Source organism: Molossus molossus, unplaced genomic scaffold (assembly GCF_014108415.1).
Source record: "Molossus molossus isolate mMolMol1 unplaced genomic scaffold, mMolMol1.p scaffold_m16_p_14, whole genome shotgun sequence".
Lineage (NCBI taxonomy): Eukaryota > Metazoa > Chordata > Mammalia > Chiroptera > Molossidae > Molossus > Molossus molossus.
Window position 1 is genome coordinate 16,771,400 of NW_023425349.1, and position 17,212 is coordinate 16,788,611.

The 17,212-nt window shown below is 52.8% G+C and overlaps 1 protein-coding gene across 3 annotated transcripts in view; it reads left to right on the forward strand.

Moving 5' to 3' along the window:
- ASTN2 (astrotactin 2) overlaps positions 1-17,212 on the forward strand; it is an 855,221-nt gene that overhangs the window by 588,152 nt on the left and 249,857 nt on the right. For all 3 annotated transcript variants that reach the window (XM_036261816.1, XM_036261817.1, XM_036261818.1), the window contains one exon: positions 16,823-16,947. In XM_036261816.1, the coding sequence (XP_036117709.1) occupies positions 16,823-16,947 (125 nt within the window). The remainder of the gene's footprint in view (positions 1-16,822; positions 16,948-17,212) is intronic.

The window sequence follows — 17,212 nt, forward strand, 5'->3', positions numbered from 1 at the left end:
ATAGTTTACACTTTATGTTGTACAGTCTGTGGGTTTTGACAAATGTATCATACCATGTATCCATCACTACAGTAGCATACAGAACAGTTTCACTGTCCTACAAACCTCCCACACCACCTATGCAGCCCTCCCTGAACTCTCAGCAACTGCCAATCTCCCTCTGTCTCCACGGCTTGGCATTTTCCACAATGTCACATAGTTGGCGTCATACAGTAGGTAGCCTTTTCAGCCCCTTTCGTTTAGCGACATGCATTTATGTTGCATCATTGTCTTTCTGTGTCTTCATAGCTCACTTCCTTTGATTGCTGAAAATCATCCCTGTGTAGGGATCTCTCACCATTTGTTTACCCAAACACTCACTGAAGCGTACCTTGGCTGCCTCCACGTTTTGGAATAAGGTCGCCACAAACATTCACATGCAAGGATTTGTGTAGACGGAAGTTTTCCATTTATGGGGGTAAATCGCAAGGAGCACAACAACTGGATTAAACCATGTAAGAAACTGCCACCCTTCTGAAGGGGCTGTAGCATTTTGCATTCCCACCAGCAGTGAGCTCTTCCAGCTTCTCCAGTGTTTTGAACTTGAACCTTTCTAGTAGTGAGATAGTGGTTTCTCATGATTTGCAGTTTCAGAATGACGACTATTGTGCATCTATTCACGCGCGTCTCTGTTGTACGTCTTCTTTGGGGAGGCGTCTGTTCCGCTCCTTGGCTCCTGTTTTTAATCTGGTTGTTTGTTTTCTTATTGTGGAATTTCCAAGTGTTCTCTGTATAATTTGGATACACATCTCTTACCCGATATGTGTTTTGCAAATATTTTCTTCCAATCTGTGGCATGTCTTTTCATTCTCTTAAGAGTGTCTTTCACTGAACAGAAGCTTTTCACTTCACTGAAAACCAACTTATCTTTTATTTTTTCTCCCTTAATGTATTTGGCTTCTGGTGTTGTATCTACAAACACATCCGCAAGCCCAGTATTACCAGGATTTTCTCCTATGTTGTCTTCTAGAAGTTTTATAATTTTGTGTTTTACATTTAGGCCTGTGGTCATTTGGGGTTAGTTTTTGTGGAAAGTATAGGGCCTGCTGTTTAGATGCTCCCCCGTCACCCTGCCCCCCATGTGGCTGTTAAGTCGTTCCAGTACCATTTGTTGAAAAGACTCTCTCTCCCTTGAACTGCCTTTGCTCTTTTGTCAAAAATTAGTTGACTAGTTTGTGTGAGACTGTTTTTGGGCTCTGTGTTCTTCCCATCAAACTGTGTGTTGATTATTTCACTAATATTACACCGTCTTGATGACTGTAATGTTATACTAAGTCTCCAGGTCGAGTAACGTCAGTTCTCTGACTCGGTTCTTCTCCTTCAATTGTGTGCCGGTTAATTCCGGGCCTGTTGCTTTTCCATAGTAAACCTTAAAATGAGTTTGTCAGTCTCTACAAAATAAAATACTGGGATTTTATGAATCTATAGATCAAATTGGGGAGACCTGACATTTTAACAATATTGAACATGAGCATGGAATATGTTTCCATTTATTTCAGTCTTTGATTTCTTTGATCAGAGTTTTACAGTTTCTCTTATATTGGTCTTGTACATATTCTGCTAGATTTATACCAACGTCAATAGCTGTGTGCTTTTAGTTTCAAATGCCCCTTGTTCATTGCTGGCATGTAGCCTGAAACCCTGCCCCATCACTGATCAGTTCCAGGACATTTTTGTTGTTCATTTTGGGACTTTTTTACTGCATATTATATGTTTAAAACCTACATTACATCAATATAATAATAATAATGATAATAATAATAATAATAACACTCAATAATAATATAATACTAATAAACATTTACAGAGCACATAGAATGATGTATGATGTGCCAGGGGTCACTCTGCACGCACCGTCCCATTTCACTCTGCAACACTTCCAATCACCAGCGTTGTTGTTTCATCCCGACTGCGAGCAAGAACACCGGAGCTTGGTGAAGAATAGCAACTCCTCCGAAGCTGCAAAAGGCAAGAGGCAAGACTTAAGCCTGGTCCTTCTGACGAGGAAATAAATAACAGCCATAATAATGGTAACCACTGCAGACTTAAGTATATGCCAGGCTGTTAAAATTCATTGCCCCTTTTGATCCTAATAACTGAGTCGATAAAAGTCGGTACTATTAAGGTCCTCATTTTACAAATGATGTAACGGAGGCTCCTGAAATTAGACAACATGCTCAGGATCATAGACCCAGTAAGAGGTGGAGTTGAAGACCATCCTCAGCGTGTGTGGGTAGAGTTATCACAGATACGCCTGAGACGCAGCATGGCCATGTGACTGCATGTGACAACGTGACTAACAAGGCTGACGGACACTAAGGTTTCAGAGCCTGGATTAAGTTCCATTGCAGTTCAAATTTTGAAAACAAACAAACAAAAATTGTGCTCGTTAATTAGATTTCTATTTTCCCAGGTGCCTTTTAAGCATTGGTAGACATTGGTTTTCAGGAACACTTAAAACCTTCCCAGCTGTCCTGTAACCGTGTGCACAATACTTCACCTTGGTTATGATGTAAACCGGCCGATGGCCACACTAGCTGGGGTCTGGACTTGGCGGCAACTGATGTCAGGTCTGTGGGGTTAAGAAAGACGAGCCGGTCAGGGCTCCTCATTAGCTCCGTGCTGCAGAAGACGCGAGCAGATACTGCTGCCTTTCTTCTGCCTTCCGGGGTTTTCTTTCTCCACGGCTAATGACTAATGAAGGAGAGAGAGAGAGAGAGGAGAGAAAGCAAACAAGAAAGCAATAGCTATTAGATTTCTTTGACTGCGGCGGGTTTCTCATTTTGCAGAGCTCATTAGAGGTGGCTCTATGGAAAGACTTCCAAGGTGCCCTGGGGAGAATGGGAAAGAAGGAACTCTCAGAGGTGTGATCCCAGCCACAAATTTACACCCAAACCAGCTATCCCTGGGCCACGTGTTCTGATTCCAAAATGCACCTCACGGCTTGGATTTAAATGCTAACATTTTTTAAAAATGTCCTTTCTCTCTAACTACCACGAGGAGCGAAGTGATGCACAGATGCTGAGTGGTCAGGGGAAACGTGCCTGTGATTTCTCCTCTGTCGCGTGAAGTTAGGAGCTTCGAAGCATCGTTTTCCTTTCCTTTAGAGTCTGACCTACTTCAGGTTCAGTTTCGCAGATCTTTTTGAGCATCTTCTATGTACCGAAAGCCTTGTTGAGAGCTGGAAAGGAGAGAGAGGACACCATTAGTCTCCGCCTGGGAGATAGACGCGTGCACACTGGCAGGACGCGTGCACACTGGCAGGACGCGTGCACACTGGCAGGACGCGTGCACACTGGCAGGACGCGTGCACACTGGCAGGACGAGAGGTTCCCCTTGGGGACGCGGCATTGCCTTTAGCAGTGATAACTCTCCTAGAGTCCAGAGGAGGGCAGGAGGTTAGGAAAGAATCAAATCCGGCCGCTAGAATGAAAGAAAAAGAATTCTATGGTATAAAGAGAAGACCTCCTGCCCAGGTTCTCATCGGAGCTGTATCATGATTCCTGGACAAGCTGTATGCGCTTTCTGGAATGGGTTAAAGAAAAGAATCTGAGGTCCATTCCAGCTCTAAAATTTGATTTTATAAAATTCCTAATCAAGACAGATATTTTGAGCCCTGGCCGGTTTTGCTCAGTGGTTAGAGCATCGTCCCGCGGACCAAAGAGTCACAGGTTTGATTCCGGTCAAGGGCACGTACCTCAGTTGTGGTTTGTCCCCAGCCCTGGTCAGGGTCATACGGGAGGCAGCCAGTCATTATGTCTCTCTCACATCAGTGTTTCTCTCTGTCTCTTACTCTATCTGAAGATAAATGGAAAAAAGTATCCTTTAAAAAGATTAAAAAAAAAGACATTTTGAGAATGTTGAATAGAAGCTGCTAGGACTGTGCTCTCTGAAGCAGCAGTAGCTACTATTTATTGAGAGTCCGCTGTTCTCAATTTTCTGCTAAGCATCACATACTACGGACTCTTTTAATCCCTACAGCAAATATGTAAGGTGGGGAGGATTTGTATTTTCATTTTCCAATGAGGAAACAGAGACCTAGACAAGGTTCTGTGTTCAGAGTTCACCCAGGACCCCACAGGGGATGGGAGTTGCAACCAGGTGCAATCCTGGTGTCTCTGGCTGCAAAGGCTGCTTCCCAAATGGCGAGAGAGTGGACGCAGAGTGCCCACGGGAACAGGGCTCCCATCTTGGGAATGTGCTGTGAGCCCTCTGGGATAGAGACATTCGGGGACACCTAGGTTAGTCAAAGAAATGACCCCGCACTGAAAAGACCCCCCGAGCTGGAAAATGACTTGCTCATGGACACACAGCAAGTTAGGGGCACAGCTTCACAGAACTGGCTCCCCGCCCAGGGCAGGATGGAGGGTGCGTGAGGAATGGGGAGAACACCCTGGATTCAGGGAGTCAGTAGCCTCAGGCCGTGCTCTCATTTGGCAAGTACTCTGTCCCTACTCTGGGGACTCTGTTATGCAAAGCCTGGGTGGAGGGGGCCTGAGAGCAGAATGCACTGGGCCTGAGAATGTGGAGATCCTAATGGGCTTGAAGTATTTTGAAAGGTACTGGGATATGAGCTTTGTGCCTGGGAGAGAATCAGCCGCCAGACCCCTCAGGGGCCCAGGGAGGTAGAGTGGAGCCTGCAGGAGGGGGTGGGGCTGGAGAGGGACATTTGGGGAAGCAGTGTCCCTGGCTCAGCTGCCACCTGGGGCCGGGGTCCTTCACTCAGACCCGGCAGACCTGTGCACGAAGCTTTAGGCTGTGTGGTCTGGGGCAAGGCAGATTTTCCTCTTCCACTCTCACGTACAGCGTCTGAAAAACCGAGGTCATGAGAGACCCTGGAGAAATGCAGAGGCTAGGCCCAGTGATGTCGACCTTTCCCCTCCCCCAGCCCTAAGGTTGTCTGTCCAGGTTATCAGGCAGGGTCTCTGGACGCTCCCCTCCAGCACTGGCAGAAAACGCTGAGCAAGCGCCCTGGCTGGGTTGGAGCATTGTCCCTCCCGTCCACCAAAAGTCATGGGCGTGATCCCTGGTCAGGGCACATTCAGGAGACAGCCAGTTGATGTTTCTCTCTCATACCCCCCCCTCTTTCTTCAGCCCCCCTCTCCCTCCCTCCCCTACACCCCTTCTCCCCTTTCTAAAATCAATAAACATGCCCTGGCCGGTTTGGCTCAGCGGTTAGAGCATCGGCCTGCGGTCCAGGGAGACCCTGGTTTGGTTCCCGCTAAGGGTGCGTACCTCGGGTGCAGTTTGTCCCCGGCCCTGGTTGGGTTGTGCAGGTGGCAGCCACTCGATGTGTCCTTTTCACGTCGGTGTTTCTCTCTCTCTCTTCTTCTCCCCACCTCCCACTCTATCTGAACAAAAAAAATGGAAAAATGTCCTCAGGTGAGGATAAAAAAAAAAAAAAAATCAATAAACATACCCTCCGGTGAGGACAACAGAGCAGAGTTGAGCGAGCTGCTACAGAGGCCCTGGCGACAACAGCCCTGCTTCTCCCCGGGGTTGTGACTGAGCCCTGGGCTGATACACACGGGCCAGGAGCTGGAGGGCCAAGGGGCTGTGGACGAGACAACGTTTCTCCAGCCTGCAATTTCTTTCAGTTCCAGGAGCCACAATTCCCCGGGCAGGAGTTGGTAACGCCCGTGCCTGGAATGCTTAAGTGACTTCAGGTGCCACCGGTGAAAGATGTTTTGCATTTAGAGAGGGAAGACACGCGCCACGGGCAACCGGCGTCACTGTGCGTGTGCGTGTGCGTGTGTGTGTGTGAGTGTGTGTTCATGCACGGCATCATATGAGCGAAGGCAGGGCAGGAGAAAGACAGGGGTGAGCACGGTTGGGGAGGTGGGACTCGACAGCCCTGATGTCCTTGTACGTGACCCTAGGACAGTGACGTCCCCTCTCGAAGCCCCAGTTTCCTCACGATACCTAACTCACAGAGTGTTGAGAAGGGTCTTCGTCTGTCTGGGCTGCTGTAATAGAACACCATCGGCTTCAACAACAGACATTTAGTTCTCACGGTTCTGGAGGAGGGGCGTCGCGATCAAGGCACAGAAGACTCCGTGTCTGGTGACAGGTGCTTCCCGGTTCTCAGGGGTGTCCTCCGTGGTGGAAGGCACAGGGAGTTCTCGGGGGTCTTCTGTCGGCACCTCCCACAGGCCCCACCTCCACACGCTACCACGCTGAGGATTAGGCTTCGACGTACACATTCTGGGGGGTGCAGGCAGTCTGTGTGGAGCAGGACGTGGGGAAGAGAATGCCTGTGCAGCCGCACGTGGCGTGGCTTCAATAAAGAGCAGCGACTGTCATTAGGGAGGGCGTCCGTCTGGAACATTCTAGTGCCACTGGTATTCTCAATGAGTCAACCTTTACTTTTCAGCATTTCATCGAGGGGCAAAATGCAACATCCCTGGCGTGTGTTTGCCTGGTTTTCAAGAACGTGGAGTTAGACTTTTCAAGGTCCCGCTTACTTGTTCTGTGCACTTGACCTCTTTGTACTTCTGCACCCTTGCTTTGAAAAAAATTAGTCTGAGAGTACTTACCAGGCAGGGTCGTTGTGAGTGTGAAACGAGATGTGTGCGGAGCCCTGAGAATAACCCGAGCCCATTGTCAACATCCAACAGACGCTGCCTTTAGAAACAATGCTGTCATTGTGCACGGGATGTCTGGGGAGAAAGGGACAGGGGGGAAGGGAGGTGGAGACCCAGGCTCCACAGGAGGGAGCCCGCAGGACTGCAGCTGAGCAGATGGTCCCCCCTCCGCTGCCATTCAGCTCAGAGGCATTCATTCATTCATTCATTCATTCATTCACCGAATAAGCATTTACTGGGCCCCCAGTGTGCGCTTCAAGCCCGGGGCCGGGGCTGGGTGTGCAGCACTGAGTGACCAGACACGGTCCTTGCCACTGGTCCCCCGACGGAGGCCGTGAGCGAGCGAGCACAGCAGTCGGGGTGAAATGCCAGGACTCGGCAGGACGGCCACTGCAGCCCAGAGGAGGGGCCTCGGGCTGCCATGTGAAGGGATGGGCATCAACTAAACCCTCCTGAAAAAGGAAAAGAACTAAACGTGAGCTTGGCAAGCAACCTAAGGGTGCCTAAGACGTCCACGTTTCAATCCCTGAATCCTATGAATAAGTGACCTTACACGGCAAAGGGTGACGAAGCGTACCGGTGGAAATAAGTTGCTATTCCCCTGACACTGAGATGGAGATCGCCCTGGATTGTGCAGGTAACCCCGAAGATCCTTCAAGTACAAGAGGGAGGCGAGAGAGGTCGCAGTGCTGTGCTAACAGGAGGACTGGGCATCTTTGAAGACGGAGCCCAGGGGTGTGGGAAAGTTGGGGAAGGCAAGGAAGGGAACCCTCCCCGAGAGCCTCCAGAAAGCAGGCAGCCCTGCGGACGGACACCTTGATTTTAGCCCAGATCCCCAAGTCAGAGGTCTGACCTACAGAACCGCGAGGCAACGCGTTTATGCTGCTGTGAGCCACTAAGGTTTAAGTGATTTGTTACGGCAGCCGTGGGACACTCACACACGGAGCCAATGACCTGTCTGAGTCAGGACCCTCATTTTAGACAGTGACTCTGGAGGCGGGAGGGTAAAGGAATTGCAGGGGAAGACTGGATGCGGGGAGTCCACCACAGGCTGCTGTGTGCTCCCTGGGAAAGGGCCAGTGGTCCTGGAATCCGGGTGTGGAGGAGGCAGGCTCAGAGGGGAGTCCGCGAGATCCCTGCACTGAGAGCATCAGAATCCAGCCTGGAGGTACCTGTAGAGAACAACCGTACCTGGCTGACTCCGGCGATCTTGAGATCAGAGCCAAAGTCAAGTGCTACGGAAGCAAAGTGGCATTTCTGCCCAAGAAAGAGCTCAGAGGACAGCTTCCTGGAGAAGGTGTCACCATGAGGTCCATCTGTGAGGCCCCCAAGGGGGCTCCGAGGAAGTGGCGAGGAAGGGTCAGCCTCAGCCCCTGCTTTGAAGGAGTCCCAGTTCAGATGGGGTCTGGCCGGTGCAGCGGTCATTCTTGCTAACCTTGGAGAACACGCAGCGGAGGCGGCTCTGGGTCGGGAATCAAGAATATGGTTGGGTAGCCGGTCCTGGTCCTGCAAACCCAGGACCCTTTAAATGAGTCACTCCTCTGCCCTGCCTCTGTCTCCTCCCCGCCCTTTCCGTGAGCATTGGCTGAGATGAGAACAGCCCCCTGCGTGTGGGCCACCGTCCAGTGAAGCAACTTCACATCTGTGATCCTTGAAACAGCCCGAAGGTGGGGATCATGAGCTGCATTCTTCCCAGGAAGAGACCGGCCCTGCGGCTCCACCTGGCTGTGGTTGAGCCCTCATGAGCCGCTGGGGGCTGTTTTCAAGCCCTGGCTGTCTTTCTGCAAGTCTCACACACGGAGGTGGCACTCAGGTGGGCTGAGGGAGGTGGAAGCAGAAAGCAGGCAAGGATTTTTAGGACGGGCCAAGGCACACTGGTCTGTTCTCAGGCCATGGTCAATGAGAACAAGGGTGCCCAGAGGGCTCTGCGCTTAGCGATAGGGGATCTGGGGGAGATGGGCTTCTGGGGTCATCCCTGGCCGGTGTACCCAATGACTCCTTTTTCTACTCTCCACCACGTACAACTGAGGAGTAGCCCTGCAGGTTCCCCTCCCTGAGTCTCAAATCTGTGCCTGTCCTGTATTCGGTCACACACCTGCTCCATGATGTCTTCCCCGGGTTGCTGCCAAGCTCAGAGCAGGGCTCCATTCCTGCAGCCGAGCTCCTGTCCCAGCCCAGCCGCCACCCCGCGTCCAGGCGGTCCTCCTAACGCTCCTGTCGGACTGTGTCGTTCTCTTGCTTACAACCCTGCAGCGGGTCTCCTTGTCTTCAGAATACAGCCCCCAAGTCTCTGTATTGCTTAGTGGATTCATACTATCTCATCCCTACCTGCTCCTCTGCAACCTCTTTGCCTGTTACTCAAAGCTCGTACACCTTAACTCTTAGCTCTGTGTGATGTGAGTGTACTCTCTTCTCTCCCCGCCCCCCATGCATGCAAAATCCCACCACACCTCCCTTCCCTGACCTTCCCTGGAAGCCCCTTCCAGTCTGTCAAGATTCACCTCCTCCAGGGGGCCTTCCGGGTCTCCCTGGTCTATGTGAAGTTCCCCTTGATTGTTAACCTCCCTTATGAACCTTCAGCTCTGTCACTCTGGCCTGTAACCTTCTGTTTAGTAAGTAAAGACTTCAAACACATTTCCATTATAACTCCATTATGCAAAAACACTGTAGTCATCTGAGCTTTCTGTAGCTGACATAATCTTTCCTTCAAGCCATTCAAAAAAGTATTGCAACTTGCCAGTTAAGGATACAGAATATCCTCTGCAGGGTAACTATTTAGCCATTCAAAGTTCGACTCCCCACCAGCCGCCCCCTCTTTCCCTTACCTGACAGTCTCCCTGCCCCCCCGCCACTGTCCTCAGGGCACAGGTGGGTGCTGATGGGGCAAGGTTGGCGCAGGCATGGTCTACTGGGTCCTTGCTGGTGGTCACTCTGTGATTTCTCCTTTGAGCTTGGCTCTGGACCCTTGTGTTGTCATCCACTGTGATATGGGTGGTCTCGGGCAGTCTTTTGAGAGGGACCACATGTCAGAACCCACTGTCAAAGCCCACCGTCACAAGGACCTCACACTCTAAGCCCCTTGTTCTAATGTCTGTCCCCTTTCCCATCCCCATCTCCGTGAGCAGGGGATATGCCAGGGAGTCTCTGCCCTGTGGGTGCAGGACTGGGGCGGGGCGGTATTTTCTGGCTTCTTGCTCACCTGCTGCTCCCACGCACTGGAGCTGCCCTTGGCTTGTTAGATAATGGGACCCCAAACCCCCAGACTCTAACCTGATCTGGGGGAGCAAGCCCCACTGTTCCTGCTCACCTGCCCTGGGATTCCCCCCTAACCCTTGTTAGGGTCTTCGGAATTTGCTGACAGTACCCTCAAGGTTGGGGTGAGTGGGGAGGGGACATTGACTTCCCAAAGCCAAGGAAGAAGGTCATTGACTCTCAGGCCTTCTCCCCTGAGCAATCCCGCCCCACCCTGCACTCGTGGCCAGAGGAGGAGCTTTCTCCCTCCTCCCTCCTCCTCCCCGGCGGGAAGTCCCCGAGGCTGCAGCCCACACCATCTGTACATTGAAATAAGACTACGCTGGAGTCAGCCAGGCTTGGCTCTGCTGTGAAATGCAGTCTCACCACCAGCCCTGGCTGACTTTCAAAACTACTACCTAGCTCGAGAAACTCCAGAGTCAGCTTTGAGATGCAAAGCTGAGCGATGACCCCCCTCCTTCCAGGTGGTATCTGCTTCTTTACCTAAGGCGGGAGTGCCTTTGATTCAGCAGGTGGGGTGCCATGGAGGATATGACCTATGGGGAATGGAAAATGCCTCACCTTAATGTTTTCAAAACCACATCCACCTTGCACACCTGTGCACACATAGGGGGCATTGGTACACACCCTGCCAGGCCATGGCAACCTGAGGACGGGAGTGTCCATGCTGTATTGTGTTCCCAATGCCCAGCACATACGAGTAACGATCTGTCGGATGGATGAACGGGGGAAAGGCTGAATGAAGAATAACGAGGTCTGGGGTGCTTGACCAGAGAACTCCAACGAAGACTCATAACTGAGCGGCAGATCCCATAAGAATGGACTTTCTAACTGTCCAGTCAAAGCTGGAGGGTGAGCTTGGTTTAACTACTACCAGACCCTAGAGTCTCCTGTGCCTACAGAATGGACATAATCTAGCCCACTGCCTTTTCACCGGGTCTTCAGAGAAGTCAGTACTGTATTTATTCCAGCCTTCTCCCCCGCCCAGGTAGCTGTCCCGACCGCCCAGCCAGGCAGTGACAAAGCCACCCTCAGAACAGGTCTCCCCACCGCTTCAGCACAAAGGAAATGACATCTGCGCCAGAGTCTCCTCCCCCACTTGGCAGAAAGGCTCACGTTTAGTTGGGGGGCAGGGATGGAGCACAGTTTAAACCAGGGAGGTGTCTGCATTGGCGTGGAGAGTTTGATGCCAACCTTTTAAGTGGCTTTGGGCAGCCTAGGGGAGCCAGGGAGAGGGGACCCCTCCCTGCACATTCAGCAGCTCCCAGGCCAAAGCTCCTAGCCTGCCTTCCATTTAAGAAAAGGATGCAGACAGCTCTGATTTCTCTGGGATGATTTACTTCCCTGAAATACCTCAATTTAAATGCTAATTTCCCCAGAACTGAGGGGTGATGGGCTTTGCCTGCTGGTGGCTGTGTATTAATGTATCCAAAACACTCACACATATTCTTAACAGGGGGCCAGGGAAAACCGGAGGGGGGTGGGGGGGCAGTGGGGGTGGCTTTGGAGTCCAGTTTCCCTGGCTTGTGATTGCTGTTGGCAGGGCTGAGGGGAGGGAAACCGACAAGCTCCATCTTCCCTGGAAATGCTCTGCAGGTCGGTGCCACTTAGAGGTCGTGTGCAGGGGGCGGGGAGCATGAAGAGGCTGGCCCCTTACCTCCACGGGAAACCCGGCAGGCGCTGAGGAGCGGTCTTCCCTGAGCAGGCACTGGGCTGGGCTCTCCGAGGCTCTCGAGATTCAGAATCTAGTATGGGATTCGGGAAAAGGAACAAATATCAAAGATAACGTTACATGAATCCTCCTCCGAAATTTCTGACATTCAACTCATTATGCCCTTTTTCCAGATACAATCACTAAGACTTGTAAAACAGAAATGACCTCCCTAAGGTCACGCGGCCAGAATTTGGATCCAAGTCTGTGTGACTTCTGAGACCGTGACCTTGCTACTACCGGATCCCAAGCTGCCTCCGGGATTCATTCAGAGACAAGATGCATGAGAGAAAGGTGTCAGGGAAGATCGAATCCAGCCGGGGGAAATGGCATGTTTTCATGGGAGAGGTGTTTTTGTTTTTTAAATACTCACTCGAGGACATTTGTCCATTTATCGTCAGATAGAGAGGGAGGGAGGGAGGGAGGGAGAGAGAAACATCGATGTGAGAGGGACACACTGAGTGGTTGCCTCCTGCACGACCCCAGCCAGGGCTGGGGACCGAACTGCAACTGAGGTACGTGCCTGTGACCGGAATTGAGCCCGTGACAGGCACGGGTGCTCTGGCTGATCCCTCACCGCTGAGCCACACGGGCCGGGGTGAAGAGGTGTTTCCCTCAAAGCGCCTCTTGCTTCCTGCTGGCATCCCTCAGCCCCCCCATGCTCTGTACCTGCACCCTGGCGTGAGTGCACAGCCGTGCTCACGTGCACCCCAGGAGTGGGAGGCCTGACCAGCCTGGCTTAGAGAGATCACCGCTCCCATCTGGACCCCGCTAACTCAGGAGGGTCCTGGCCCTACCTGAGCTCCGTGGGGGCCGGAGTGCCTACGCACGTAAGAAGTTAGAGGAAGAGCCCGGCCGGTGTGGCTCAGTGGATGGAGCGTCGTCCCAGGGACTGAGAGGTCCTGGTTTGATTCCCGGTCAGGGCACATGCCCAGGTTTCGGGCTCGATCCCCAGTGGGGGCGTGCAGGAGGAAGCTGATTGATGCTTCTCACATCGATGCTTCTCTCTCTCTCCCTTCCTCTCTCTCTAAAATAGCAGTAAAACCATTAAAACAAAACAACAAAAAAAGAAGTTAGAGGAAGAAAGTAGGTTTTTAAACTTCTGGGGAGAGCTGGAGTTTCAGACAATCCCCAGCGTCCCCTGGACCCTGAAGCATGCTGGAGCCTGGGCTACGACCTTAGACAGGACTCTATCAAAGATGTAGGTCAGACCACACGCCGTGCGCCTCTGGGTTTGCTCCCTTGGTCTCCTCAGCAAATGTCCATGGAGCGTCCGCTTGGTGCGCAGTTCAACAGTGGCAGGTGTGGGGGGCGGGGCGGGTGTGGCTGCGGTGGGCCAGGCGCAGTCCTGCTGCTGTGGGGAGTCAGGGTCCAGCGGAAGAGCTGGGGGTCAGAGAAGGTCCCCGTGAGCCCATCTGCGGTTAGGAACTGTGAATTTCCTCGTGGAAGAAATCAGCAAGATGCTCAGAGAGCTACAGGAGAGCCGGCAGCAAGGCCGCTCAGGCCGAGCAGTGGCGTGTGGTCCGAATGATGGGGGGGGGGGCGGGTACGGGGAGGGGCAGGCGCTTTCCCGAGAGGGGCCAAACCTCAGCATGCTGGTCCGCAGGCAGCAGGTGTGGTTGGCCCATTAGTGCCGCTGGACTGGAGTGGGCGGGGAGGGGGCCATGCTCCTGAAGGAAGGTGGGGGGAGCAGGGGCTGGGATGTGAAGGCCCAGAAACCTCGTACAGAGCGTGGGAGGCCCCTCCCGACTCCCCGTGCTGTCTCCCTAGTGGGCAGAACTGTCCCTGGAACAAGGGAGACCCCAAATTATCCCTGGTCGGTTGCTCAGTAGTTCGAGCATTGGCCTGTGGGTCTCAGGTTTGATTCTCAGTCAAGGGCACGTACCTGGGTTGTAGGTTCAATCCCTGGCCCGGTTGGGGCACCTGCGGGAGGCAACCAACCAATTAATGTGTCTCACTCACATCATTGTTTCTCTCTTTCTCCCTCCCTCCTTCCCCTCCCTCCTTTCACTCTCTCTAAAAATCAGTGGAAAAAATATCCTCAGGTGAGGATTAACAACAACAATTTGGATGAATTAGGCCTGTCACTCTCAGAGTTGTCGTATCCATGGGACCCAGGACCTATTTTAAAAATTCGATGCATTTTTTCCATATGATGCAACCAAGAAGGAACTGTTTTTATAGATATTTAGAGGAAATGCTTATCCAAAGGAACAGCAGCGCCGTTGCTATTTGAAACTCAGTGTCCGTTTATGCTCACACACACGCACACACACACGTGCGTGCAGACACACCCATGGGCACACAAGCTCAGTCCACTCTGACTGCTCTGACCGTGAGCAGGACAACTGCCTGGCCTTAGGTCATCCCGGCACCGAGAGCCCGGCTCCAGATTGGTTCGCAGAGGGTGTGTCTCCCAGGGCAGACCGGAGCTGGGAGCCTGCCCGCAGCGTGGCCCAGGCTGCCACCGTTTCCGAGCAGCGGGCCTCGCTCGGACAGTTCCTTAACCTCTCTGATCAGGCATCTCTTAATCTACGAAATGGGAATAAAACAGTAGCTATCTCAGAGTGCTCGTGTGGTTAAAAGGACACACGTACATATCTTGGCCTTGAACTGCCTTGAACACAGCCGGTGATCAACAAATAGGATCCATCAATAAATGTTACTCATTCTCCTTCCTGTCTTCCTATATTAGGGTTAGTTAGTTGCCTGGTAGTTTTTACCACACACACACACACACTCTCACACACACACACGCACACATACATCACGCACACACACACACATGCACACACATCACTCACACACACACACGTGCACACACCACACACACTCTCACTCACATACACACACTCTCACACACATTACACACACACATACACACACACTCACACTCACATACACACACACTCTCACTCATAAGCTCTGAGAAGATCAGTTTGGTTTCCTGCCGAGTTTCAGCCAGCACCCTGCCAGCCTCTTTGGCGCCTTTCCCAGATGGGTGGATTCTGAAGTTGCTGTCCTGGTTCCCACTGGGTTCTCAGCCCCCAGGAACTTTCCCCTGGGCTGAGGTCCCCATCCCTGTTTTGCCTCCCAAGAGAGCTGATGGATGCGAAGGCCCTGGGCGCCCTCTGCTGGCAGAGGCCTCACAGGACTGCCACTGCCCAGGTACCGCGGAGGGGCCCAGTCCAGAGGGACGCTCCTAGGTCTTTGTGTTGCTGTCTTATCACTCAGCTTCCTCCTTCCTCCCCCAGCCTTCCGCACTGGCCTGCACATTCCTGCCCTTCCATCGTCTCCCTCTTTCTCCACTGTTTCCTCAAGACCCTCCCTGCTTCCGGGAAGCTCAGGGGGAACCTTCCTCCCGGAGGAGCATCAGGAGCCAGGCCCCCAGCCACCCTGAGGTTGCCCACTGCGCTGCCTCCCTTGGCCCTTTGCGGCTGGATTTGCTCAGAGCGTGAAGCCTGGTGTAGCTGGAGGCAGGGGGTTGGAGGAGAGGGACTCGGGGTGGAGAGGAGGTCTCTGTCTCCCCTCCTGTATTTTAAAAATATTGCCAGAGAAGATTTGAAATGAGGACACGGCTTTGCAGGAAAAGCAAAGTCTGACAACAAACATACACCTAGGCAGGTGGCATGATCTCAGCACCCACAGGCATAGGTCGGCAGGGCACACACACACAGGCACACAAACAGCACACTGACATGTACACGCGTGGACCTAGAAACTCGCCGTCCTGCACACGCATGCCCGGCAGACAGCGCCAGGACCAGCCCTCGCCTCTGCAGGTTTGCAGTCAGACTGGCCTGGGTTCCCTCCAGCTCTGCTGCCTCTTACCTTGAGCCTCGGACCCTCACCCATGACGTGAAGGTGACCACTATTGTGCAGAGGAAGATTCAGTGATAAAACTAATGTAAAGTGCATAGCTGGATCCCGGCAAATTATAAGAATTCAACAAATAAGTTGTCAGAAATGACAGTGTTAATGATGGTAATGAAGAGGCTGGTGATGTCGAGTTGGGAATATTGTCTCCATTTCTGGGCTCATGGGTGGAGAAGGCGTTCACTAAATACGTGGACAGATGGGGAGCATTACAGGTGCCTGGGGTGGGGCACGCAGGGATGTGGGGTGCAGACAGAAAGGTCACCCAGCCCACCCAACAGCTTGAGCTCCAGGCTTCAGAGGCATTGCTCTGGCTCACAGGTTTCTGTTCTCCTCTGTCTGAGTCTCGTTCGAGGCTACACAAAGGGGTAAGCCTCCCCTCCTCCTCCCTCGTCTCCTCCTCTCCACATCATTAGCAGTGTCTCTAACTCTGAGGATCTCAAACGTCAGATTTTAATCCAGAAACGCCCTCGATGCCATCCATGCCACGGGGCTACCAAGTGTCCTGCTTGTGTACTCCCGGGAACAGGAAGTGTACCACCTCTGTTGACCGGCTGTTCTGTTTTCAGACAGGTCTGTTGTCGTGAGGAGTAAAGCTCCCTCTGATGCACTATTACTGACCCCCGCCCCTTTAGATTACCTTTGTTTAGGGTTCAGTAACCTGAGGTCATCCAGAGATCTGTCTTCTGTATCCCTCCCTACAGGTAAGGGACAGAGCCACCTGAACAGCTAGGGCAGAAGCGTTACTAGCCTGGGAGTCGGGAGACCTGGGTTTGAGTACGATCTGTTGGTTGTTGTTGAGCGAGTCATGGTCCTGCTCCTGACCCAGAAGATCTATTAGGGTTCTTCTGCCTGAACAAACACCATTCATTCAAGCCTTTCTTTCTCCGGCTTAACCTCACCCCCTTCTTCCTCAAGCACTCCCCACTGTTCCCCGCTCCCGCACAGCCTGGTTCACCATCGCCACTGCTTATGCAAGGGGACGTTTAGCAGCCAAATGTACAGTTTATAGGGCCTCAGGCTGTCCTAAGCCATTGGCAGCTTCAGCTCATTAAGTGTTTATAACCACCTGGAGGTCTCACCATACAGACAAGGAAACCGCGGTTGTAAGGGGACCAGTTGCTTGCTCAACACTGCACAGCTACTCAGCGGTGGGTCAGGGTTAGGGCTCCAGCCCGCTGGATTCTGGAGCCTGTGATTAGCACCGTGTTCTCAGAGCGGGCATTCCGGGACCGGTGACGGAGTGGCAACGCCCCTACCCGCTCCTGAATCCCGTTTGGACGACAGGCCTCCTGCCCCCACCCCGCAGCCCCAGCAGGTCCAGTTCCTCGCCTGGCAGTCTCTCTGCTCCTCTCCACAGGGAGAACAACTTCATCAAGGACTTCCCCCAGCTGGCCGACGGGCTGTTGGTGATCCCACTGCCGGTGGAGGAGCAGTGCCGGGGGGTCCTGTCCGAGCCCCTCCCGAACCTCCAGCTGCTCACGGGTAAGACACAAGCGGACCCCTCCCCAGTCTCCCTGACTACACACCTGGTCTCCAGGTGCACATCAGGCCCGCCAGGCCTCCCCACTCGCGAGGGACAGGTGCAAAAGTGACCTGCCCTTTTTGGGCTCCTACTCTGTGCTGTGCAGAACTAGCGGCTTGCCCGAGACTCCGGACTCTGAGTCCAGGCCAGTCCGACTGTCTCAGCAAATCTCAAGCGTATGCAGAATCTCATCAGCGGCAGTCACCACGCTGTCTGTTCGAGCTC